Source organism: Parasteatoda tepidariorum, chromosome 8 (assembly GCF_043381705.1).
Source record: "Parasteatoda tepidariorum isolate YZ-2023 chromosome 8, CAS_Ptep_4.0, whole genome shotgun sequence".
Lineage (NCBI taxonomy): Eukaryota > Metazoa > Arthropoda > Arachnida > Araneae > Theridiidae > Parasteatoda > Parasteatoda tepidariorum.
Genome location: NC_092211.1, coordinates 82,083,998 through 82,111,192, shown reverse-complemented (window position 1 = coordinate 82,111,192; position 27,195 = coordinate 82,083,998). Strand labels below are relative to the sequence as shown.

At 29.7% G+C, this 27,195-nt stretch overlaps 2 protein-coding genes across 2 annotated transcripts; one reads left to right on the top strand and one right to left on the bottom strand.

Moving 5' to 3' along the window:
- Positions 1-2,032: 2,032 nt before the first annotated feature.
- LOC107454664 (cathepsin S-like) lies at positions 2,033-14,761 on the bottom strand. Its single transcript, XM_071184282.1, has 9 exons — positions 14,620-14,761; positions 13,709-13,836; positions 13,265-13,420; positions 10,917-11,060; positions 8,890-9,010; positions 7,866-7,969; positions 7,529-7,689; positions 4,926-5,039; positions 2,033-2,357 (listed from the first exon to the last, which is right to left on the bottom strand). The coding sequence occupies exons 1-9, from the start codon at positions 14,708-14,710 to the stop codon at positions 2,258-2,260; spliced, it is 1,119 nt and encodes a 372-aa protein (XP_071040383.1). The 5' UTR covers positions 14,711-14,761; the 3' UTR covers positions 2,033-2,257.
- A 4,559-nt stretch (positions 14,762-19,320) lies between these two features.
- LOC107454665 (probable glutamate receptor) lies at positions 19,321-24,927 on the top strand. Its single transcript, XM_016071937.2, has 4 exons — positions 19,321-20,549; positions 21,327-21,395; positions 22,923-23,018; positions 24,642-24,927. Exons 1-4 carry the CDS (start codon positions 19,321-19,323, stop codon positions 24,925-24,927), a joined length of 1,680 nt encoding a protein of 559 aa, XP_015927423.2.
- Positions 24,928-27,195: the final 2,268 nt, after the last annotated feature.

The window sequence follows — 27,195 nt, the reverse complement described above, 5'->3', positions numbered from 1 at the left end:
AAAACTTACCTTTCCAGAGGGTAGACTGCTCTTATTATTGCTAAATCAACAATAGATAGTCTGTGGAAGTCTATTGACAATGCAGAATTTCCGGTAAAATATTGCTTAATATTTGAAACAAAAGTATTTCTATTTATTTTTTATTATATTAAAAACATCATAGAGTTAAAACAAAGGTATTTCTTCATAAAATAACAATTCAAAAGTGGTATTTCAAAATTCATTTTCCTATTAATGGCAAATTATAATAATATATTTTCCAATAAATTTTCCGATGATTGCAACATTCCTTTTCCTTATCATCTCTTCGCGAACAGACTTTTGTTTCAATATAAAAATGCTCCTGTTGTTTTAATAAATATTACATAAGTATCTAACAGAACATTCGTGATTTGTTTATTTTTCCTGACAAGGGAGGGGGAATTCGGGTACCGAATGCGCATGACACAAAATTTACTATATCGAAACGAATGTGCATTCTGTAAAAGAAATATAAACATGTAAGCGTATTAGATGTGAGGTTTCGCATATTTTTGTAGATAAGAGGAGTTTAAAAACCAGATTTCATGAAGAACTGATCCTACAAGCCAATTTATTTTTACTTCATGCTTCAAGTTTTCACTTTTATGTCTTAAAAAACTACTGTATAAATAAATACTTGATTTTTTTTAAACAGTAAAAGTACAATTATTTAGTAGTAAGTTGTGTGCAAATAAAACGTGAACAAATTACCCAGAATAATTTTTAAACCTAAGGGCACTTTTTCATTACACGACACGATACCGACAAAATCGTACGACAAATGTGTGAACGACAATGTCGTTGCCGGATCGTTCAAGCAATTGTTTTTTCACTTGTCCGATATCGTTCGTCCTTGTTCATTCAATGTTTTGGGCTTGAGTGAGCAGTTGTTTGTGTTCTGCTGTGATTTTTTCCTGCAAACTTTAAATATGCCGGATGATAATCGTTGTCTCAAACTTCTTACTTTATTTTAAAAGAAAAAAGCTGGCAGTGCAGAAACGTTTTTGGGTGCACGAAATGGTACCTACGTATTAATGCCACCGCAGCTACAGATTTGGCGGTTTTTAAGTGCCGCCAATCTACACCTAAAATTTTTGTGACAAATCATGAAATAAAACACTCTATTTAAAATCTAAAAATTCAAAACACTTTATTTAAAATCTAAAAATTCAAAACACTTCATTTAAAATCAAAGTAGTCAATCGGATTTCGGTGGAAAATGAGCCGATATAGAGTTATATTCAAAACGTAACTCAAAATATTTTCAAAACAGTCTCTTTTCTTTCACTAGATGCTGTCGCCATATGAACTCTGATAAATAAGATTCCAAAAAATGTCTCGCTGTCCCCCTATGTCTTTTTTTCTTCCATTTAGTACTACCCCTTATTCTCTCAACTGTTTGTGTTATCTGATCTTTGAATTTCCTTTATCGTCGTGTACTTACATTACTTACATTTTATGAGTTATTTAATTAGTATCGTTTATAATTCGATTCAGGCATTGTTATTGCCATCGTGTAGAAATATGCTCTCTTACCTTAGCCTTTAATTTATTTATATTAACTTACAGTTTGAGCATTTAATAACCATTTTATTTTTGAGATTTTTGTATGTTAATAATTTTCTTTTTAAGTTTGGAACATATTCGATTTAAGAAAAATAATTTTCAATAATAATAAATAATTAGATAAGAAAGTCCATATAATATTATCGTGAAATTTATTTTTTTAATATCAGAATTTATTATTCGAAATTTTTTAATAATAAGATTGAATATATTTATTTAAACAAACTAATATACGTATTTTTCATCTTAACTTTAGATTAATTAACTTCTCTTCTGCTTTTGTGTTACAAATAAATCGATTCTAATTATAAGAACGATTATCGATTCTATATAGCAAAAAATGCAAATATTTGAATAAATCGATACTTTATTTTACAGCTTAATTTTCGTATTCTTTAATGTTTCTTTTATTTTTATTACAGATGACTTGATAAAAATAACAAGAACAAGATATACAATGAAAGATGCATTTATTTGGGTAATTCAATAAGCGTATTTTTCAGCTTAATTTTTAGATTCATCGACTTTGCTTCTGCTTTTGTTGCAGATGAATCGACTCAAATAGCAGGAACAGAATACATGGAAAAATATTTATTTACTTAGTCTAAACAATATATATATAACTTAATTTTTAGTTTCGTTAACTTTTCTTCTTAACTGATGAATCTAATCAAATAACAGGGTACGATGCAAAAGATGCAACACCACATCTGTTATTGTTATTCCGTCGAATCTTTATGTATCCTTGGTCTCCCCAAAGTTCACTCCAACTAAAAATAAATAAACAAAACTATTAAAGAAATTTATAAACAAGAAACGTCTAACTGTTATCAAATAATCAAAACTGCTTCATATAAAATTTTGTAAAATTTAATTTTTTTTATTTTTGATCAAAAATGGTTTCTGTTCAGAAAGCGTTACAACTAAACCGATTTCTTACGTAACAAAAAGTATTTGAAATAACACTACTTTCATGGATTCACACAAATTCCTTTTTTGATCCCCCTGTTTTTCACTCCTAAATTGGCGTTTTGTTCATCGCCTTCTTTAAAATGCCACAATGCGTATAAACAACGACCTGATCATGTTTTTATAAAGTTAAAAATTTTGAAGACGTTAGAGTGAGCAATACGTAGCAACTTAACATGAAGAATGAATCTTAAAAAAGCATTTTTCTTTTTGTTTTCTGGATAAACATATTTTTTAATTTCATTCTTTTGAAACTTCAAGAATTGTTCTCCCCTTTATATTTTGTTTTAATGGGATTCTTGAAAAAGTAATTCTTAACACAGTAGTGGGAGTTTTTGAACTGTTTGTTAATAATTCTATAAGCCTTTCTTTCCTGCGCTTATTCGTACAGAATGTTTATAAAGTGAAAAATAGAAATAGCACGGATATTATTTTCAAAATTTGGTGAACAATTATCGAAGTCAATTACAACTAAGTCTTAATCAAAGTACGGTAGGAAAGAGCCTGGTTTCTGACAACCACTGATTAGTACTTTTCTCCTTTCAGCTTTCGAATTTCAAGACATTTTAATACTATTAGTCCTGATTTTACTGTTTTTGACCTTGATAATGATTCTTCAGATTCTTATAACACTTTTTTTTTTATCTTGACTAAAAGATTTATTTGCGGTGGATAATAATAAGAATTATTTGTAACTTCATTTTGAACAAGAACTCTATATACCTTTGACGAAGAATTTTTATTTAACATATTTTTCATAATTTTTAATTCTTTTTTGCTATAATACAGGTAAAAATAAGTGAAAAACATTAAATAATTTATAATTATGAAACACCGGTGTCATTATATTTTGCGTTAAAGGTAAAATTTTCCAAACATGGTTCACTTACAAACAATAACTTTCCAAATTTGAACTTATTTACAGTTAGGGTAATTTAAGAGAAACAGGTATTCATCATTGAAATTTCTTTAATTTAAAAAAGCCAATTATTGATAAATTTTTGAATATAAAGGAAAAAACTTTCAATCTACTTTTTTTGGATTTAATATTTTAGTACAAAAACAATTTCGGTGATCTAGCACATTTTTTAGAAACTATTAGACAGTTTCTTATTATTAAAAAACACCAAAATATGTTTTTGCTCGTAAATAGAGAGTCAGAAAAAATATATAAAAAGGACACCGGTGTCTCATCTGCCACTAAAGGATAAAGTATTTGTGCTGATTTACGTAACACTTCTATCTAACTGTATTTGTTCATTGCTTTCTCATAAGAATGATTCCACAAGTTCATAAGTTTTACAATATCCCTAGCAACAATTTTATCTTGATTCCAGTTGGACTCAAAATTGACACAATATAGGTTCCATAAGAACACACACCGATAGACCAATATTGTTATGGCTAATTTTTTTCAATATTGGTCCTATATAAGGCCAATATCTACCTACACTATCTACCAATAAGTATTTGGACACCTATGCAAATGACTATATCTGCGGTCCTGAGATATGTCGCGTCCTCCGCCGGTATATATCGTGCAGGGAACAACATCGGCATTAGTCCCATGCAAGATGCCTACTGCACTATTTTGGATGACAATGTGCTTTCTACGTTGTGGCAGTTTTACGGGGTGGACCCCTGTTACTTCCAGGACGACAATGCCAGCTCTCATGTTGCGAGGGTCACCAAGGCTTCGTATGGTGCCAATGGGGTTAGTCGAATGGACTGGCCTGCTCAGAGCCCAGACCTGAACTCTATCGAGAACCTCTGGGACGAGTTGGATCGCCGAATGAAGGGGTGTACTACCCGTCCAAAATCGGTGAAGGAACTTACATGTCTTCTACAAGCCGAGTGGAAGAAAATACCACTGACCATCACACAAGGACTTGTGGAAAATATGCCCCGGAGGGTTCACGCTGTAATTGCTTCTCGTGGAGGCTCTACCAACTATTGATTATGAATAAAGTTTGTTTATCTTTTCAATCACACGTGTCCAAATACTTATTGGTAGATAGTGTATATAAAACCAATATAGGGCCCATATTGGCTGAATAATGAATATAAAATAGGTGGATCTGAAAACTTTATATAGGGCCGATATTGGCTGTAAAGTGGCAGTAAAATATCGAGTGAATCGGACAATTCTATATCGGAACAATATCGGAAAAATAACGGAACTTTAAGCCCTTATTGAGCCAAGATTAGTGACTATTGGTCCAATTAAAGCCCATTATTTTTGTTGCTAGAGATATGTATTCCAATTTACGGCTTAAAAATGTAATAGATTTAAGTTTACGATACTGATCCAATTTAGATGGTGTAATCAAGCATCCAACTGTTCGTTTAAGTTGATCTTAATTTCTTACTTATTCTTTACCAACCAATAGTCAACTCCACCGTCAGTACCATAGCCTACTAAAAGTGCAGAGTGAGTTACGTTCTTCGATTTGCATCTCGGATCGTCATATATTCCATCACCCCTTGAAATAAATTAATAAAAAAGAATTTTATGTATTCATTACAGTGGGTGCTTTATAACGGTTACCTATAATATACATAACTGCACCTATAACGGCTACCTATAATATAATATACACAAAAAAATGGTCTAATTTCTAAGAAAAACAAACCAAAATAAACATTAGATTAAAAATGCAAAAATTTTAAAATATTTTCAAAAGATGCATTCAATGACATCAAATTTGACCACAAATATTACGTTTGAGGAAAAAATGCAAATAAACTTCAGGGTCTTAAATATTAACTCCTATTTTCTATTACAGATTTAGAATTTCCTGAACAAAGTCACCACGTTTTGATATACAGGTTGTCACATTTGCTAGCTGTAATTTCAAAAAGATGCCAATAAATCGTGTAAAATATATCGTGAGAAACGCATATGGTATCGAAGAAAATAGAAATAGGCTTGCTTAATATTTAAGAAAACTTAGTGCCTAGTTGAGGCGAGTGGATCAAATTTGATGTCATTAGATACCTTTTTCAAAATATTAAACAAGTTTGTTTTTACTTTTTCGATCTCACTTGCATCTCTCAAGATTTTAAATACTTTTAGCACCTTCATATTGTAATTATAACTCCCTCTGTGAATCAAAATACCTAAACCTTTATGCCTTAATGAGGTATATTTTCTGGAAAATCTAAATCTGCAATAAATATTAGGAGTTCCTATTTAAGATTTTGAAATTCTCTCGTCCCCGTCCTAAAGGGTAAGGCTGGGGACTGAGTTTAAAAATATTTTCATTTTTGGTACAATACGTATTTCTTGACATATTTGACTGTTTTCACACATTTTGGACATCCTATAGATTTCTGAATCTTTCGGTAAATGACTTTTAAAAAAATGCATAGTAGAGGTCATATATTAGTAACTATGTGAATAGATAATTCGATAGACACATTTTCGAACTTTGATAAATCATTATTGAAAGTGGGAAAAGCAAAATAAGGAATAAAAATTTTAAAATACCAGTTTGATTGAAACTGGAATACATCTGCATCCGCTAGGTTCAGCTTTTAAACTTCACCACAGATAACGTGATTTAGAAACTGTGTACATTTAAATTAATCAGTAACTTTAGTGGCTTTGTTAAGTTGTTCCTTTATTTTGAAAATTTGAAAACATACTAAAAAATTTAATCAAACATTTATAAAAAAAACTTATTTGAATACTATTACAAGCTTTTTTCCATTTTAAATTTCGTAAATTTAAGTGATTTAAATTTTTTCTAGATTAATGGCAAAAACTTTTGGTACTTTCCTGTTAGCTGGGCGAAAGCAGAAAGTCGTCAAAAAGTATAGACCTTTGCCTACTACTCCTTTTTTTTTTTACTTATTTTTAAACATAAAAAAAACTAAATAAACTAAAAGCATTAAATAAAATAAAAAAATAAAATAAACAAAAATTTTTAAAAAAATAGCAAAAAATTTAAAAACTGTTTTTAAGAAAAGCAGATGTATTTCCTTGCACCCAGCTAACCGAAAAGTGCCAAACTTACTTAAGACTGTATAAAGTTATTGATCTCTTTTTAAAACTTTAAAAAATATGAAGAAAAAAAATATTTTTGAACATTGCTTTAAATTTTTGAAAGTTAAAAACCATAGTGAGCGAAAAGTACTCTTGTACACAAAAACATTTTTAAGAGATAATTTAGGTTAACCTAGTTCAGAACTTAATTACTTTTAGTACCAAGCTATTTTGAAATTTTTTCAAACTTATATAAGGTAGGTTTATAACAGATAATTTGAGAAAAGAACTGCGGTAAGAAATAATTTGCGCAGGTGGGTTAATTGATAGTAGTAAAATGATCTCCTTATTTATAAATTTATAAGAAATGAAAGAAGACAATCAGCCCGTTTCTATTGCTAGGAATTTTCAGTCTAAGTTTTGGTTGTTGTAAAATATACTTAATAAGATTTTACAAAAAAAAAAAGTCTGGAAAGGATATTTTTTGTTAAAATTTTAAAGCAAGGTCTTAATTTTTCTATTTCACTTCAAAAAATTTGCTAAAGGAATTTTATTTTTTACTATTTTTATTTTATAACTGGTGCTTTATTTTATAACTGGTGCTTTTTATTTTTATTTTATAACACTGCAGCTTTGTAATTTTGAGCGAAACCCAGAAGACAAGGGAACTCCTGAATCAAGCATTGGGTCAAACTAGTCTTCGTGGATAACGTTTCGATGGTACTCGTATTAGAGTTACATTGAGAGGAAAAAAACGTAATTCCCCCATGGTTAACCCGATGGCAAGAGTATTTTAACCTATGACCTGTCTACCACGTCACTGCGGACAGTGCGACCCGGGAGCAGAATTTGTATCAACCAGTCACGAATGGGATTCGAACCTATATCATCTCATTAGAAGGCGAACTCTCTACACTCTGAACCACCTCGGTTCTGCTTGAGAAATTCTGTTTACAAAGCATAAATAAATAAATAAATTATTACCTAAAATCTTCGAATGTTTCAAGATCACCATCTATTGCAATTGCAAGCGGCCCAATTCTGAAGAGAGCTAGTTTCACTATTTCTTCGTCTCCTTCGGGAAGGACGATGAATTTCTTCATTGCAAATTCTTTTCGAGCTAAATGTTCCCGACATTCCCCGTCCTGTTAGTAATATTACGCTTTAGTAATTCTTATAAAAAATATATTGTATTCATTTCAAAACTATTTTATGCTTTTAAGTTTAAATTTTGGACAATCTCAGTTTATGTTATGGAATTAGCTCAGCGTTAATACAGTTGAACAAGAGAAGTAAAAAAGAAATTCTTTTTTAAACTTACCTCTTTTTTGAATGGATATTCTTCCTCAGTTGCTATACCATTTTGATTCATAATATATTGAAAGCTCAGGGTCATTGATCCTCCTTTGCAACCAATGTTTCCCTCTGTAACAGATAACTCTGTGTCAGAAAATTAGTTGGACCTATACGCAGGAAAGAGTTAAAATGGAATTGACTTCACTGTAAAAGATTCCTGATCAAATATTGTTGTTGTATGTCTGTTTAGGCAGAGGGGGTGCGATTGTTCTTGTTTTCCAGCGGCGCCATCTATGGCCAAAAATTATTCTTCTGCCACAACATATGTCGCACCCGTTTATAGGGCGGACCCATTCATACATCCATTCATTCATCCACAGATCGTAATTTTGACCTGAATCAGAGAACGATCAATCTCCAATCCAGTACCCCCAGAGGTATTGATTTGTTATGGGAACATGGAAGACTTTTGCGACTCGACAGATTAACGTGCATCAGTCACTTTATTACACGGGAAGTGTTCGACCTGCCGGGTTCGAACACACGAACTCTCGGACATGGGCCCAGCGTCCTACCAACCAGGCTATCCCGGCCCTTCCTGATCAAATTGTGATACAAAGTACATCTAATTTATAAAAGGGAATTTGGAAAAGGCATTAGAGAAAAAGAGAGTGAACGCTACTCTTTCTCTTTTTCTCTCTCTTATAACTTCCTTTCGGGTGAAAATCATCCGTAAAATGCATTTTACCAACACAATCCATTTTCACCGTAAAAATATTATACCGTAATTTTTACAGTAATAGTATTTATTTAAAAGTGATTCAACGGAAATTATTACGGTAAAAATTACAGAGTATCAGATTATTTTTGTTCTATAATATGATCCGGTTCAAATGTATTTTACGGTAAAAAGTACCGGCTCCCTGAGTGACGGTACTTTTTTATCACCCATTTTTAAAAATTTATGTACCATTTCTCTTCAAAGGTAGGAAAAAAAATCCGGTTTTGATAAAGTCAAATGAGTAGTAAGAAAATATTAGCAGTCTTACTGTCTTTGGTGCAATCGATGATCATTTGGGCACTTAGAGGGATCAATTCTCCTGTTTTGCGGGCATATCGAGCTGCCAGTGCATCAACGACCGAGAAGGCGTAGCAGGCAGCACATTTAGACTGGTAAAATAAAATAAAAATTTTTCTCAGGTAATGAAAATTTTGGCAACTGAATAAATTGGTTAAAGTTAAATCAACATTGTCGCGTCGCTTGTAAGATTTGTAATACTTGCCCGATTACTTATAGTACTGCATGTTAAAAGACTGAGATAGATATATTAGATATATTGTGCACCCTTAGGAAAATTTGCCATAGAGAAGCCTATGGTAATCTAGGGCTACCTATGGCTACCATCGAAATTTGTATGGCAAGATACCATGCGCCTATAGTTACCATAGAGATTTGTATGGCACAACCCCATAAGCCTATGGCTACCATAGAAATTTGTATGGCAAGATACCATACGCCTATGGTTACCATAGAGATTTGTGTGGGAAAACCCCATAAGTCTATGGCTACCACAGAAATTTGTATGGCAAGATACCGTAGGCCAATGGTAATCATAGAGACCTGTACGGCATTTATATGGCACGTCACCATTCTCCTATGGCAACCATAGAAATTTGTATGGCAGTATGCCATAGGCCAATGGTAACAATAAAGATTTGTATGGCAGTATACCATACAAATAGTTACCATAAGGATTTGTATGGCGCGTCACCATTGGCCTATGCCAATCATAGTAATTTGTATGGCAATATACCATAGTCCAATGGCAATCATAAAGATTTGCATGGCAGTGCTGATCTAGATCCCCACCAACGAAACAACAACTCCTATGGAGTCCTCAAAAACATCTTCTAAAAGAAATAAATATCCATTTTTTCACCCCGAAGTTAATTAATTTCAACATGTAATCCCACAAGGCATTCCTGGTGAGTCTTTTCCGACCTCCGGGTGGCCAATTTTTCCATTTTTGAGTGTTTGAAATCTGATCTTCCATTGATCTAGGCTTAGAGTATCAGACCGCCATCAGATATCGCACCCCGGCAAGAATAGTGTTATAACTCAAAAATGTGGCATTTGAAAAAAACCAACTTGAAGAATACTATAAAACTTGTTCTGAAATAGCACAATCTGAAATAGCGAGATCTAGAGATGAGACACTTTTTGAGCTTGATGGGGCACTTCTTACACATGTTTTATTGACATAACCTCCAAATTGCTGTTTTTTTACTTGTGTCACTTTTCTTGATGGGGTGCGATAGGTTATTGAAAATGACAATGAGTATTTTTAACATAAATGATAATGTCATAATATCTTTAAGATTTAAATTAACAGCTGGATTTACCATCACTATTTATTTCGTATGAAATAGTTGAATTATGAAGAAAAAAAGTTTAAAAATTGGTTAGCTAGTAAAATTGGGAGGAAGATATTTGAATCATGATTATTAGTTACAAAATTAAAATTTTAAGTCAATTTCAGAATTTCTAATTTTTTTTATTTTATTTAATTTAAATAATATCATTTTTTCTTGGTGGAAACTGCACGTGGACACTTTTCTAAGAATTAATTTCACGCCAGAAGCCAATTAATATTTCCGATATTTTTATCATCAAATTGTATACTAAAAGTGTTCGTTGAAGAAAATTGACAATAATAATTCGCAGTTTAAGGTTCTGCTTTGAGTGACAATGAATCTGAAGTTAAAGATATACAGGGAAGATAAAGATAAAGGTTTATAGGGAAAAAAATTCTTAATTTTTTTGAATTAGTATTAAAATATTGAAATCTTAATGGGTAATATCTCTTTGCATTTGACAGACATTAATTAAGAAAAATAGTAGATTAATTATTTTATTAAAAAATAAAGAATTTACAATTGTGCAATTTTATTCAATGTGCCATTTTTTTCTGCCATGTTTGGTTCTAAAATAGTGTTTTCTGCAGAACAGTATGTGAAATATTTACTTCTTGATATGCTCTTTTTATAGTAGAGATAATATATATATATATCTCACCTGGTATCTAACTTTGGGTACTATTCCTTTTTCTCTCCAATCTAATGTTTTGGGCAATCGAGACCTGTACGTTATTCCTGCATTTTGACGTAATCTCTCCGTGTATGGCAATAAAGCAAAAAAGCTTTTACGTTCTTCCGTAGACTATAACAATAAATACATTTACTTTATTTAATATGCATAAATATGGGCTATTGGTCTTAAGAAAATGTCGGGGAGAGTGGGGTCAATTGTAACTTTTTTTACTTAACTGTTTTTAACTAACAAAAAATCCAACATATTATTAGTATTAATTGACAGACGAGTAAAGTAGACTATCTTCTACTAGAACAAAAAAAATACCTTATTTTAAATGTTATTATATCAGTTATCAACAATTTTTGACAGTCGTGCACTTGTTACAATTGTCCCCACTTACGGGGTCAATTGTAACAGTTCATAAATTCAACTAAAACATAGTTAATTGCACATATTATCATAGTTGTGATATATATTTTTTATTGATCAAAATAGTAGTGATATTTTACGAGTAAAAATAATAATGAGCAGAGACCTTTTAACTTTAAGGGGTTAAAAATTTCAATTTATGCTGTGAAAGGTGAAAAATAAAATAATACACATGCAACATAATATAAATGATATAGAAAACTATTGGGGGTTCTTAAAGAGTTAAGTAATGGTTTGTAAACATAAGATTATTTATTTTCAGCTGTTACATTCGTCCCTTTACTTATTGTTACAATCGTCCCCAAGACGCCATTTCAGCTTCATTTGTTTAAAACAATGCCAGTTAATTAACAAAACTAATCTTGAAATGTTAATTAAGGTGTCCACTTACATATTCGGTTAATAATTTTTAATTGTTTAAACAAAATTACTTTGTTACAATATAATATTCTAATACCAAAAAAAGTACTTAGGTAGCATGAAAATATCTTTTGTGATGTAACTCTTTCAAAAGTACATAAAAATGGTTGCCAGCAGGGGCGTACATGTAGATTTATTAAATACACCTTGTGCGCCACCTAGGAACCACATCTAGAACCCGACACTCGAAATTTTTGTTCTGTTACAATTGTACCCTGTTACAATTGACCCCACTCTACTCTACTATTTATAAACTTAAGTATGATTTATGCATAAAGTTTATTCGAAATTATGATTGAACTATTAATTTTTTTAAATAGATTTTTGTGATATTTTAAAAGAAATATTACATAAATAAAACTATTATGAAAAATTTATCATTCTAATTTTTCTAGAATGATGACATTGTTGCTAAAAAGTAGAATATCAAAAAATGTTAAACGTTTTACGATGGCAATTCAAAATAATTACAAAAAATTGTTTACATTAGAGTTCCCGATATCTAAATTTAGTTAGCCAGCAGGAACTCTAGCTTACATTGGTCATCTCTTTCTACATATAAAAACGAAAAGCGAAAGTCTGTCTAGATGTATGTTTAATGTATGTAATGTATATTTCACTAATAACTCTTCATAACGGGACACCAATTTAGAGCACGTTTTCTCTCTCTCTCTCATTTTTTTTAAAGCAGTTTACAAATTTTTAAGGGGAGGTTTGAGGACAATCACCTTTTTCCAGGGTTATGTAAATCGGGCACAGTTTCAAAAATACCAATTTTATTGATGAAACAAATCATATAGTATTAAAATTCCTTAATTTTTCTCATTTCATTGTTTATTATAATTTTTATTTTGTTCGTTAAAAAATACAAATAAATTATCAAACTTACATTATAAAAGTTCTAATCAATCGTTGATTTGATTATCAATAATTGCTTTTATAGTGAACTTTTGCCTATAATTTTAAGTACACTTTAATATTTGTATAAGAATAGAAATTTTTTTATTAAAGCTTTTTTACTTTTGAAACCTTTTTGAAGGGATACTTGAGTATATGTTACTAAATTGAAGAAAAAATTAATTGATAATTTTTATTTCTTTCAAGTAATAAAATGTTGAATTTTGTTTACTATTTTTCGTTGAATACAATTCAATTACTAGACATTTATTTGAGCTTACAAAAGACTATTTTTCTATTGAATCTTTATTTGTAAAAATTTCCAAACACATAGTTAAAGGTGAAAAAAGTTAAGTTGTAATTCAGTTAAAAAAAAAGGTACAACTTCAATCAAGAAAAATGTAGGTAAAAACTCCCAATATTATTAATAATGTTAAACAAATAAGGTGTAAGTTAGGAGTCTCACATTTTATAGAAATTGTTTAAGCAGATGTTTTAGACACAATTTTCGTAATTTTGAAAATGATGCATATTAGGGATTAAATAGATGAAAATATAAATTTATTATTTAAGCATGAGCTTACCCTAGCTGTAAAAATAGTTTGACCCAGTGCAAAATTGTGAAGGCCTTGTTCATATTCTTTGTTCCACATTTCAATCTGTTTCATGCGTTCTTCAAATATTATTCTTCGGTTTTCATTACATTCGTCTAAATCATCATAGTACTCTTTATAATCTTTCTGAAAATAAAAGAGTTTTACTAGAACTAAATTGTCGTCATTTACTAATAGTGATATTTAACTAATGCACATTTCTTAGTTCAGTTGCACCGATGCACAGTTTTTTTTCTTGAGAAAAGAAAACAAGCTAATGCAAAGATAAATTCAATAATATTTCTGAGTACTAAATAACATTAATTTGTAATATTAAATATATAAACAAAAGCAACAAAATATTATCTCAGATATTCTGAGCAACATTTGAGGACCCAATTTTAATGATAAAAAGAAATATCAGAAGTTACTCACAGCGTATTTAACCCACTTTCCATAAAGGTAATCATGTATTGTCTGGGTTTGACATGCTTCAACTGCTTGGTAGGAAAGCATGGATAAATGAACAATTATAATAAATAAAAATAAGTGCATAATTTTTCCTGCAAAAAAGAAAAGAAAAAACCATCAGAACTGTGATATATATATAAATGTTTTAAGTAAAGAAAATTACTCTAATAAATAAAACATGAATGCAAGGAAATATGATTTGAAATTAGGAGAAATCATCGCAATTAGTTGACATATTTACTGTAATATAAACAGTTTACATTATCACAACAAATTTTACATTCAAAAAAGCAAAGTGATCCACTGGCACTTTTGGTAGACCATCCGTAAAATCCATTTTTATCATAATTTTTACAGTAGTATTACAGTAATCAGTGATGTTACGGTACTTTATTACTGTAAAAATTACTTATATCAGATATTTTTGGTTCTTAATATGTTCCGGTAAAAATGGATTTCACTTTAAAAAGTAAAAATCTGTTCTGGAACACATAGAGAACTTTTCTAACAGAGAATACTGTAAAAATAGTAACTTTTATTATCATTGATTCAAGTGAAAAAGAACATTACGTACAGAAATAAAATCTCTTTCATTTGAAATTTATAGTGATAATAATCGAAATTAATTTTTCAATTTTACAGAAAAAAGTTTAATATGATGTTGTTTTCAAATAGTTGAAATTATTTTAATAACAAACATCTACAATGTATAAAATTATTTTTATTAAATAACGCTTTTAAATAAAGCCTATTATAATATTATTAAACTTAACCACGTATCTTTTTAAAAATTAGTCTATTTTAGGAAAACTGGAATACTAAAATAACTACTCGGATCTATGAATTATTTAAAAGATAACATTAATTAAAATTACTATAATCGCAAACAATTAAATGGTTTATAAAAACAGGTAATTTAAACAATGGAAAATTTCTATTTTGCAAATAGCAAAACGCTAATATCATACAAATTAATACAAAAAGCAAAATTTGTGTTTTAAAATCAAGTATTTAGTTAGCAGCGAAAGTCTAAGGAAGTAAGTTTATTTATTTATGTAGTTGGCAATTCTATTTCTCACTGTTAATCTTACCTGTTAAATCTTTGTGTTCTTTCAAAAGGAAATAAAAACTTTAAAAAGAATTAAGAAATAAAGATTCGCAGAAGGAATTCATTTATTTTTTTTCAATTAATGAATATTTTTATAATTCAATTGAATTTCTTCACCTTGTTTCGAAGTATTGAACAAATATTTCAAGGAAATATTCTGAAATGGGAAATATATCTTTCTTCATTCAGAAAAAATAAGTAAGACATTAAAAATTAATTAAACATTACTTGGGCAGGATAATATATATATATTTTCATTGCGATTTTGACTATTGGGAAATTCAAATTAATATTTGTCTTTTTTTATAATTATCTTTACAATAGAAAACATATTTTTATTGAAATTGCAGGAATACCACAGGGATCTAATTTTTCATCTCTCTTAGCTAACTTTATTTTTACACAAAATAATAAAAAAATTCTATTTTGATTTTCAAATTTGTTTTTAGTTTAGTTTTGTTATCTTTAATTTTCAAGATTATTCAATTTTGTTAAGTAATATTTAATATTACGAGGAATTAATTATGCTTCGTAATCATGATGATAATATTAATTTTATTTTTTTGGATTTAGTTATTAAAAAAAATCTCTGCATTGCTGCTTTAAACGAAAAAAGAAATGATTTTAATTTTAATACAAATAAACAAATTAGCTTCGAGTTCAATATTTCTAGAAACATTTACTTAAGTACCATTTTTAATCAAATGAATAAAATTAAAAGAATATGTAGTAATATTTCTTTAGCCAAAAAAAAAGTAGTTAAACTGTTACGAAATTTGATAAAAAAAAAAAACAATGGATACCAATAATGTAATTAATAATGCAATTAAGTTCTATACAAAATCATTGAGTTAATCCAATTCGGAAAAATCAGTCGGAAAATCCAATTCGGGCAGATCCGTAAGTAAAAATCAGTGAAAACCGGGAAAATCGTGTTTTTATTAAATGAACGTTAATTTTTAAAAATCATCAAAATTGTGTAATTAAAAATAAATCTTATTAATTAAAAATTTTAAATTACCCCGTATAATATTATTACCTTGCGCACATCCATTTTGGTGCCAATCCAAGGTAACTAACGAATCAAACACGCTTCAGTAATGCAGTAAGAACGCGCCATAAAAAAACCTTTATTTACACTTCTATTTTCATATTTCATATTTTCATATGATCAAGACAAATAAACGTTTACCTCGTCATATTTTTAATAAAAAGAGGTTTAAATTTTACACCTTTTGCAAGCTACTTTTATAATTAAATAACTTATCTTGCTTTGTAATAACACATAACTCATGTAAATAATTTCTACAAATAACTTACACGCCGATTTGAATTATTTCAACAAATTTCAATTTTAAAAGTGTTATTTTCTTTTCATTAACATCGTATAAATATTTATTATTCAAGAAAACTTTTGACTTTATAATAATTTGACAACTCGCCCCCTCTTAAATATATATATAAAGTAAATTAGTCGCTAAAAACACAGTTAGAGTATTTAAAGAATTCTATTCATCAAAAAAACCTTTAATCACTTTATTGTGCCAATATTACTTACAATATTTGTTAAAAATATGTAAGTATCATTCATATTACTTAATATCTCAATTACTGAAAAATATTTGAAATCTGATTGTCTTATTTTAATGGCTTCCATATAAGATTTTCGAACTGTATACCCTGAACGTTATATGACAACCGGAAAAGCTTGTAAAATATTTTCGAGTTAAAAATGTTCCAGGAATTTTATTATCTTAAAATTAACAGAACCGCGACGACTCAGTGGTGAAAGCACTAAACTATCACTGTGAAAAACAGTGGCTCGATTCCCAATAGCTGCTTGAAGCCCACCCAGTTGTCGATCAATCAATTGATACTGGTTTTCTGGGAAGTAAAGGCGGTTTGTGCGCAGAGAAGATAATTCCAACAATTATGTCATTGGTCATGAAATTGTGGTGTCTTAACCTCCATGACCCCTTGGCCTACAACGAGCTGTTTCGGGGATACTTTACTTAAAATTGAAGAAAAGTTATAGCCGTATTTACCAATAAATTATCTCATATTTTGATGGTATTTTTATTCTACTTTCTTTTAATTATATATGTATTTAATGAATATTTAAGAAGGAATGTTTGAATATTTATCAGAATGGATGAATATTGAATATTTGAATATTTACCAGAATGGATCAGAAGGAATGTTTGAATATTAATGAATATTTATCAGAAATTAATCTATCAAAATTGTTATCATTAGAAATGATAACTTTGTTGCGACTTTTATAGTATTTAAATTAAACTTATTTTACCACTTCTGCTAATTTTGTTATTTTTGTACAGATATGGAAAGTAATAACCGTGACAGTTTTATTCAAAGAAACGAAAAGTCTTATACAAATACAAAAGCATCGAACTAAAAGTGGAATTTTTTATTACATTAAGCGCAACATTTATCTCAATTTATTGAACAACATTAACGATAGACATACTTAATTACCGTACTACAATCACTCAATAGTAAGTAAGTAGTTTCGAATAAGTTATATTTATTTTAATTTTACATTTTATGTAAAACTGCGTTGAAAAAAGATTCCTGGAATGCCAAAGCCTTATTTTATTTGCAGGAAATGATGAACTCATTCAAAAACAATATAAAACACAAATGAAGACGATGTCAATGGGAAGTCAGAAAGCCTTCTAATAGCTGTTGAACTAGAATGCATAAAGTTTGAAAAAATCTTTTGTTGAGCTTTTAAGTTAGCCATGGAAGTGTATTATTTTTAGTCAAATACAAATGAACACTTTTTTGTGTTTTATATAACGTATTTCGTCAGAAAAATTGTCGATAAAGATTATAGTAATCAAGGCATATATATTTAATATGTTTTAGTTTTATTTTGCTACTAATTGGTTGCATTTTCCATGTTTTTTTAGATTTATTAATATTTTTATTGATTGATGAGATAATACTGTGTTGCTCCTGAATCTTACAAATTTCGCCGATTTACTACAGTCGCGTATACATTAACTATGATAATAATGAATTTCATAGCGATTTTTATTTTTATTCTAACCGTCTACTGGCGATATTTCACGTCGGTATTCTGATCGGTGCGAGCCGAGAACAGAATTTTAACTAAATGGCGAGGAAAAACTTGAAATACTCTCACGGTTAGCCTGACGGCAAGAGGATTGTCCATGGTCAGTCAATAATAAAAGATATTTTTACGTCAGCACTGTGGTCGGTGCGAGTCGGGTGCGGAATTCATATCGACCAGCTATCGCTAAGGTTCTAACCCGGTCACCACATTGGAAGGCAAGCATTCTATCCCTTAACCCACCATGCTCCCTACCACAGTAACGGTTATGTTCTTATATTAATTTTAAAAAGATTGTCTTATATTTAGAAACTTTCTCCCAAATTCAACTTATGAAATTTAAATAATTCGCGAAACTTAACGAGCACAGAAATACTAGGCATTATCTTTTCGAATTATTTCTAAACAAGCTCTTTGGCCTAAAATATTTAAGGAGTTTTAATAGTTACCTCAAATTTAAAAAAAAAAGAAGAAGTTTGCGTATAAACTTGTATTGATAACTGAGCAAATTCTTAAGGATTAAACTTTTGGTCACGGTTAAGAAACAAAAATCACAGAGGAAACCCTTTATAAATATGGAATTACAATGACAGGTTTTGAGCACCTAATTTTAAAGTTATAATAACACACCGCATGCAATATTTGTAACATGCTAGTGGTTATAGCATAAATTTAAATTTTTGGAAACTTTCGAGACACGTTTTGTAGATTTCAGCAACTTTTCTCGAATACTCTACACTAATTTTATGTGTAGAATTAGAACGATGATATGATAACTGTAATTGCTATACTAACTATAATAATAATTAGAACAATGCTATGTTCTGTACAATATCTTAAGTCTAGGAATAAAGATGAAGCTTTAATTATTGTTATTTTGAAGAAATAATAGGTTCTTAAATCTATATGCGTGTATAAATTTTGTAAGAAACTATGCAAGTTTTGTCCTAAATTAGTATTATTACTACATACTTAAATGCCTAGAAACCTACGACTTGCCAACAAAGTTTATTAAACACGAATGACTAATTCGCCTTAATTTATTTTTAGCCTAGAAGAATATTAAAAAGAAGGGGGAAATAAGAATTCTCTTTACTGAACTGCAATTTACAAAATTGATACATATGACTCGTTCTTGCTTCTACATAATTTTATTGATTCATAGCGATGCAATTGCTAGAATTATCGATACTGAAAACTAACAACTTTGCGGGGAAAAAAAACGATTTGAGGGAAGCAAATGTGTAATCAAGCAATTTAGTAAATTTAGAAAGTAATATCATTTCATGACATTCAAAGATGTATTTTAAATATTTTCTTCCTTGTTTCCTTTTGGTTTTTCAATAGAGGTAACGGAAGTTTTCCTTAAGAATGGAGTTTCCGAAGATTCTTAAAATTGCTGTAGTGGAATTCTCGAACTTAAAATTCTCTTTAACCTCAGATGGTGTCATGAAATTTTCCGGAGTTGAAGGTAGACTATTAGGAACAATATTAGATGCTTTACATGTAATTCCAGAAATAGTAACTCCACACGATTTTGAATGGGGCTCTTTGAAAGAAGATGGTAATTGGACTGGAATGATTGGGCTGGTTCATAGAGGTGAAGCGGATATTGCTCTGTCCTCAATTGCACAGTCATTTGAGCGGATGAGAGATGTTGATTTTAGCATGTCATACACAATGACTGATACAACTTTCGCTGTAGAAAGACCCGGCGAAATATCAAAAGGTTTTGTTTTCATGCTTCCATTTTCTCTAGAAATTTGGATTATCACTTTCGCTTTTATAATTGCATACCCTCTTCTGATTCGATTATTCCTGTCAAATAACTCTTACGCTTATTTATGGTTAAACACAGTGGGAAATATTCTAAAACAGCCATCGGAAATCGCGAATAAGCCATGGTATAATCGAATCATACAAGCAACTTGGTTACTTTTTGCATTTTCGATCTCCTGCTTTTATTCTGCAGTTTTGTTATCGTTTCTAACTTTTCCTATAGAAGGTGATTTAATAAGAAGCTTCAAACAATTGTCTGAAGCTGTTACTGACAGCAAGCTTGATTGTTATGTGGTGAGGGGAACCCTGACTATATCGAAGCTACTGAATTTAGAAGATGAACACCTGAAAAGACTCGGTGAGTCAATAATTCGAAATAATTGGCTGGAAAAGCCCAAACCAAACTGTAGTTTTAACTTCTGCAATGCAGCGAAAACAGGAAGTGCCTATTTAAGTTTAAGAGAGCTTTTAGAGAAATACTTTGGATTAAGACTTGATATGTACATTTCGAAAGACTCTTTGGGGATTACGCCAGTGGCGATAGCTATCAACCCAAATTTTTGCTGTGGAAAAAAGCTAGATGATGTATTGTATAGACTTATTGAAAGTGGTATATACCGTAAGTTTGTACAAGATGAATCATTGAAATCTTACATAGAGTTCTCCAAGAATGCGACATTTGTCAAAGACAACTTTAAACCACTTCTACTACATGAATTAATAGGTGCATTCATGATGCTAGTTTTTGGGCTAACAATTTCGTGCTTTGTTTTTATCTGTGAAGTCTTATATTTTAAGAGAAATTCTTCAACAGACTCAAAATAAATTTATTTATTAACAAGAAAAAAAAAACGAGAATTTTGGTAATTAAACCACAATTTTAGGTATTTGAATCTTTAAGTAGTTTTTCCGTCCGTTATGGTAGTGATTCATCGAAAATTCTGGTTTTTAAAATTATAGTATGTAATTTACATACATCTAGTAAAACTACAACACTGAAAAATAAATTTTACAGAAAAATTCGCTTTTACGCATGCGTGAATTATGATAAAATTGCCAAACTGTTCCTAAGAATCTAGCATTTTTTTGATAGTTTTTAGAGTTTAAGGGACAGGCCTTTAATATATATTCTCCACTAATATTCTCCAGTGGAGATTATTAATTATAAATATTCTCCTCTTAATAATGATAACGGTTAAAATTATCAATCGCTTATTGTTATCAAAATCACTAGGTCTCAATTTTCTCTACTCCATAGTAGTGCTTTAAAATTATCACTTTCTGTGATTATTACATCGTTTAATGTAATCATTACTTTTATTTATTAACTAGAAAATCATCTCAAATGCTAAAACCGCACAGATATTGATGATATGGATATTGATATTTGAAAATGAGCTGATTTAGCTAGATGTGATCGACTCGTTAGCATTTTAAATCGTTATGACAGATTACACAAAATTAAGTCAATGGAATGCTGCGACATAGCAAGGAAAAAATTAAGAAAACGATAATCATTCTAGAAAAAGAATTAAACGGAAAAAACATATAGAAATGACTTTAAAAAACTAACTGAATTGTGCATTTCGTTTCTACAGAAAAGAAACTAGAGATAATGAACTAAAAGATTCTGAGGAGAAACTTAAAATATACGATGAATCAAGCCTGTCAGATAGCTGGGCAAGTTCATTCCTTGAACATAATTTTATTGAGATTGCAGCTTACCCTAACAAAAGAATATGAGAAAACTTTAAGAGACATTTAGCTGTTCATTGAAACTTGAAACTTTGCAGTGATACCGTAATTTAAATGCAATGCGATAATAAAAACACTTAAGCAAGATATTCTATGCTTAAAATCCTAAAAATTGAATGAAAGAATAGGCGAAATGATTTCGGGAGCCTGGATGACAGCGATAAGGATTTCGACGATGGTATTCAAGAGAAATCAATAAAGGTTTTAATTGAATTAACTTAATTCCATAACAAGAGTGTCAACATATTGAACAGAGATATACTCAATGCAACGATAGAATAATTTCGCTATACTGTGTTTCATTTGCCTTCAAATTGACTTATGATTTTTACAAGAATGAATTTCAACCTGGAATATAATGAGTAAAATTTGGAAGTAAAAAAACCCCAGCTACGCTAAATGCAGTTGATGACAGGGCGGAAAAAGGCGTTAAATTATCGCAAGATCCTAATGGGTGATTAGCTTTTAAAGGAGAACAAAAGCAATTTGTTCTTCACAGTTTGCAAGAACAAAGCAAGTGTTCTTCATAGTATGCAAGAACATAACAAGATCTTTCCAAAATTGCAAAAAATAACATTAAAAAGAAAATATCCTCAATAATTTTAAGTTATTCTGTATGTGAAAATGCATTGATGAAGGCATGAGGTTGTAAATTATTAAAAATATTGCTTAATTAAAAATGCTCGGTACTTGATTTATTTAAAATCCTCCATTTTCTCTGTAAAATCAAAAATTTTGGTTCAAGTTTGAACGGGTTAATTTCTCCTTTCGAACTTCTCATATAAGTTCAAGTTATCAAAAGGAAAATATTTTAGGATGCCCCGAGGAAATTTATTTAACCTAAAATGAGAGACACTATCATGTCTATGTGTTCTTTTCAATCAATTAATCTTATACGATCTGTCTTAAAACAAAAGTTCTGGCTCAACGCAACACGTAAGCATAATCCTGAAACTCTTCATAGATACTGAACAACGAACAAGTTCCTGTTACTCGGAAATTGGTGATCGGATTATATATATATATATATATATATACATATATATATATATACGTTTCGGATATACATAACGTTTTTACCAATGAAAATAAATTATTCATTGCTAAAAACGTTAGCAGCTCTAAGGATGCCAAACTAAAATACGTATAAAATATTTTTTTTTGTTTCTACAAATTTTTAGTTATTTTTCTTGAAATTTTCCTTGGTTCAAGTTTTCAGGATTTTTTCCCTTGGTAAATTTCAGTTTGCCTAAATTCTAAACCTGTCATAGTCTTAGATAACAATGCAATTATATTTTTTTTAATTTTTCGGACTTAAAAAACTAAATTTCCACTTGTTGCTTCTGTTTTAATATCTTTTGACACGGTCGATATATAAGTTCCCTAAAAATTAAAAATTCCTCACGATATTTTGAATACATTATTGTAAACACTATCAGCTTCTATGAAAAGCACAAAAAACTGCGTTTTTTAAAAACGTCAATAAGTCACCCCCCCCCCCACACACACACACTTCTATCCTGCAATTACATCAGGCAAAAATTGAACACATTGTATCAGGCAAAAATACTTTTATTCATTACATACGCATTTCATTTCATAATTTAACATCATGAAACATTTAATTAGGATCAAAATAATTACAGAAAATGCTGTCTACACAATACAGCTTAAAATGCTTCCATTTGTCTTCTTTTCTGTATTCCGTCTAGTCATATTAGAGAGTTTTCTTGTTAACAGAAATATTTGATCATTGTTACTATAATTTTCAAAAGTTTTGTTTTATAAATACTGATGGTGAAGTAGTTTTGCATTTATTATTTATAGGAAATACTCTTTTTTTCTTCAATTTAAATTGCGTTTGATCATAGAAGAAGTATAAAACTATAAAAATATTTAAGAAGAAAAATAATAATAAGTTCAATAGATGATATCAGCAAATAATTCCTCAACTTTTCACCACATTTTATTTTTTTCTGATATTTATAGAGAATTCAAAATCAATTATTTTATAATTATGTTTAAAAATAATTTGCTCTCGGACTCATGTCCTATGTTAGAGACATGCTAACTAACCAAAAATGTATTTTTTAAAAAAGATTTGTTTCAAATATTCATCTTTCGTAATTTATATATATATATACTATGTTGACCTAAGCAGAGTAACTTTAACTATTAATAATATAATAATAATAGCCATGCATTAATGCATGCTTACTAGGGTTTTTTTAATAGAATGTTTGGAGTGGGTTTTTTTGACCCTGTTAAAGATGTCAAGTCTTAACCTGTGTTTTCTCCTTCTTTTATAGATCAAAATATGTCTTATGTTCAGTCATTTGGTTTAGAATGAAAATAAAACAAGCATCAAACGATTTAAGAGAACGCTCAATTACTGAAAAAACACTTCATGGCAAATTCCACTTGACCCATATTCGTAGTTTAAAATTTAAAGTAAGGAAAAAAAATGAGTTCAGATAAATTAAAAGCGAACCACCGTGTTTCAAATGCTGAAAATATCTTCTAGAAATCTCAAAATGTCAACGAATTATGTCAGGATTATTTCTACAACGGGTAAATCTTATCTAATCCTTCCATAATTTGTTTGCTTTCTGAAATTAGGAAGAAGAAAAACACTTTCAACATTTCAAGCTTCATAATTTTCTCTTGATTTTTCTAAACTTCGATGATGCTTTGAATTGAGAATTAAACATCAATTAATGGTTTTCATCAGAATTTAGATAAAAATGTATGGTGTTGATATCCTTTATACGTTTTAGTGGTTGTAATAACTTAGATAAACCTGGAATCAGTATATTCTTTTTACTGTTTAATAATTGTTCAAGTATCCTATAAAACCAAGAGAAACGTGGGTCGAATTCGTGTATTGTAATGTCTAACACGGCTATTTGACATCGACGTTAAAAAATTTGAAGGGATATTAAAGGATTTAATTATTTCTTTTAACATAGAAATAAAACTATCTGGCGGTTATGAATAAGTGATATGTAAGCAATGTTTGCAACTCCACAGATGTTTCCACCTCGCGTTATTTTGATGTTGTTGTTGTTGTTGCCTATGCCCACTTGACCAACAGAAGCATTAAATCAAGTCCATGAACTCATCCAAAAAGCTCCCAAAGCTATGTATTATTGCAGCAGGGTAGGAGACCAGGTGGCTCTTTTGGCAGCCAATACACGATACCATGTGGCCAGAAGCAGACTGGTTCACATTGCACTTAGGGCAGGGTGGATAGACTTTGAGACCCGAAGCGTGACGTTGGGATCGAGTGTGTCCGCTTCTAAATCTGACAAGCTCCGTTCGGACACGCCTATTGCTTGCCCTGATCAGAGCAAGACCAGGCCGGTCTCCCCCATACCAATCATGCACAGGAGCTTTTTCGCAACAGGTACCAATATCCTGCCTAGTCCGGGTTGCTATTTCTGAGTAACCATTGATTACTCAGATTATTGATTAGATTACTCAGATTGATTGATTACTATCATTATTTTGATTTAACCATTGTTAGCCCATCTTGTGCCTCAACTGAAAAAGTAAAAAGATAATATGCAACAATATGATTTATGAATCGCTTTTCTAAATATATTAAAAATCTTACTGATACAAAATAGATATTTTTTAAAAAAAAAAATAGTCTCTAAAACTCTAAAATGAATATTTTTTCCGACTTAGGGTCAAAATATCATGAAATTTTGAAGGGTATCTTAAAAAGTCTCTTCTAATCAATGTAAGTATTGATTTATTTCTAATGATGTCATCTGGGAGTTAGTTGGGGATTTTTTTTTTTTTTTTTGATCGACGCGTTATGTTTGAATTTATGCCATAAATTTTTTAAAAAAAAGTCAGAAATATTAATTAAAAAAAGTCATTGCTTTATAATCCTCATCATTTTCCAGAAAGACTAAGCAAAACAATAGAAGGAAATGCGAGTATTACGTAGGCACTAATTTTAGACTAATTAACATAAATTTTTATCTTCCTGCTCTGAGTTGTCAAATTTCATCAAAGATTTGAAGTAGAGATTAAATGAGAGTTATAAAAACGATGTTGCTTCACTCTGACGTATGACTTCACATTGCATTGTCAACTTTTGTATTTTACTATTTTTTTCATTCACTAAATTCGAAGTATCTTTGAATAACTTCGTTTCTACATTTGAGTAAATTTGTTTTTGTCAGAAATAAAGATTTTGAAACAGGAAATATTTCGATAAAAATACTTATTAAAAATGAAAACTCATTGCTTTTTAGTCCTCCTCACTTTTAGAAAGGCTAAACAAGACAATAAAAGGAAATACGAATATTAGGCATTAATATAGACATCAATTTTAGACATTAATATTAATATAGACATTAATATGGACACAATAATTAACATAGGCATTAATTTTAGACTAACTTTACTTGAAATAAAAAAAATCATTTTCTCTGACTTGTCGAATTTCATCAAAAATTTGAACCAGATATTAAATGAGAGTTATAAAAACGATGTTGCTTCACTCTGACGTAAGACTTCACATTGCAATATCAACTTTTACGTTTTATTATTTTTTTCATGCATGAAAATCGAGATATCTTTATTTCGTCAACATTTAAGTAAGTTTGTTTAGTTCAAAATTGAAGTAGGGATCAATAAAGGTTACTCAAATTTCTCTTCGAAAGTTAATAAGGATAAATATATACTTTGTAAAACTATATCACATTCCCATATACCTTAATTATATAAATCGAAGAATTTATTTCCCACTTTTTTAATGGTACTTTGCTGTAGAATGGTACCTTTTGTTAAAAAAAAGTATTAAAAAGAAAACGAGTGAATAAAAATCAAACACTTAAATTTTAATATAAAATGTCTAGAGTTAACCCTTTGTCGTAGAATTTTCATTAAACATATTTTCTATACTTTTTTCATTAATCTATATTAATTTAGGACAAAATAAGCCAAAAAATATTATATTTATCATTTCAATAGTTCTGAAATACAGCATAAAACACCGGTGTCTTTTTCTACGTTAAGGGAAAAATCTTTCTAAAGCGGCTCACTTCCAATCAATAATTCTTGAAATTTGCACTTATTTACGGTTATTTAGATCTAGAAAAAAACAGTTATGCATCATTAAAAGTTTTTTAATTTAAAAAATCAGCTATTGATAAATTTTTAAATATTATTGAAAAAAAAATTAACGAATTTTTTGGGATTTTATATTTTAGCACAAATATAATTCCTATAATCTAACAGATTTGTAGCAATTTATTCAACTGTTTTTTTTTATGATTAAAAAAATACCAAAACTTATTTTTACTTGTAATTATAGCCCCAGAAAAAAAATATATACGATAGGTACTCTGTCCGCCATTCGTCTGGAGGGGTGGCGGGGACTATGGTAACGAGGTATGATTATTTCAAGTAGGGGTGCGGGGACGCTCTATAAGACTGGTTTCGGTGGGAGAAAAGGAGACTTCTTTCTTCGATCTATTGTATTAGCCCTAGAGTTAAGAGAAATGAGCATTCGCGCCTGAAACATCGTTTAGAGCGTGTGATTCCTTTTTTTTTATCTTTTCTCTTTTTCAAAAGCTTCTGTTTTAGAAAAAAAATTTAAAAAATTTATATGTATGTATGGAATATGTATGGAAATTGTATAAAATTGTTTAAAGCAGCTCAATGTTTTATTAATAAATAACTCATCTATAAATT

Bases quoted from the DNA above. Each gene is read 5' to 3' on its own strand.
- LOC107454664 (XM_071184282.1), bottom strand. From the start codon at position 14,710: ATGATATTAGCGTTTTGCTATTTGCAAAATAGAAATTTTCCATTGTTT. The intron at 13,837-14,619 runs GTAATTTTAATT...TCTTTTTTGCAG, and splicing joins TTTAATTGTTTGCGATTATA to GAAAAATTATGCACTTATTT. The intron at 11,061-13,264 runs GTAAGCTCATGC...TTATTGTTATAG, and splicing joins AAACTATTTTTACAGCTAGG to TCTACGGAAGAACGTAAAAG.
- LOC107454665 (XM_016071937.2), top strand. From the start codon at position 19,321: ATGGAGTTTCCGAAGATTCTTAAAATTGCTGTAGTGGAATTCTCGAAC. The intron at 20,550-21,326 runs ATAAATTTATTT...TCGTTTCTACAG, and splicing joins AATTCTTCAACAGACTCAAA to AAAAGAAACTAGAGATAATG. The intron at 21,396-22,922 runs GTCAGATAGCTG...AAACACTATCAG, and splicing joins ATATACGATGAATCAAGCCT to CTTCTATGAAAAGCACAAAA.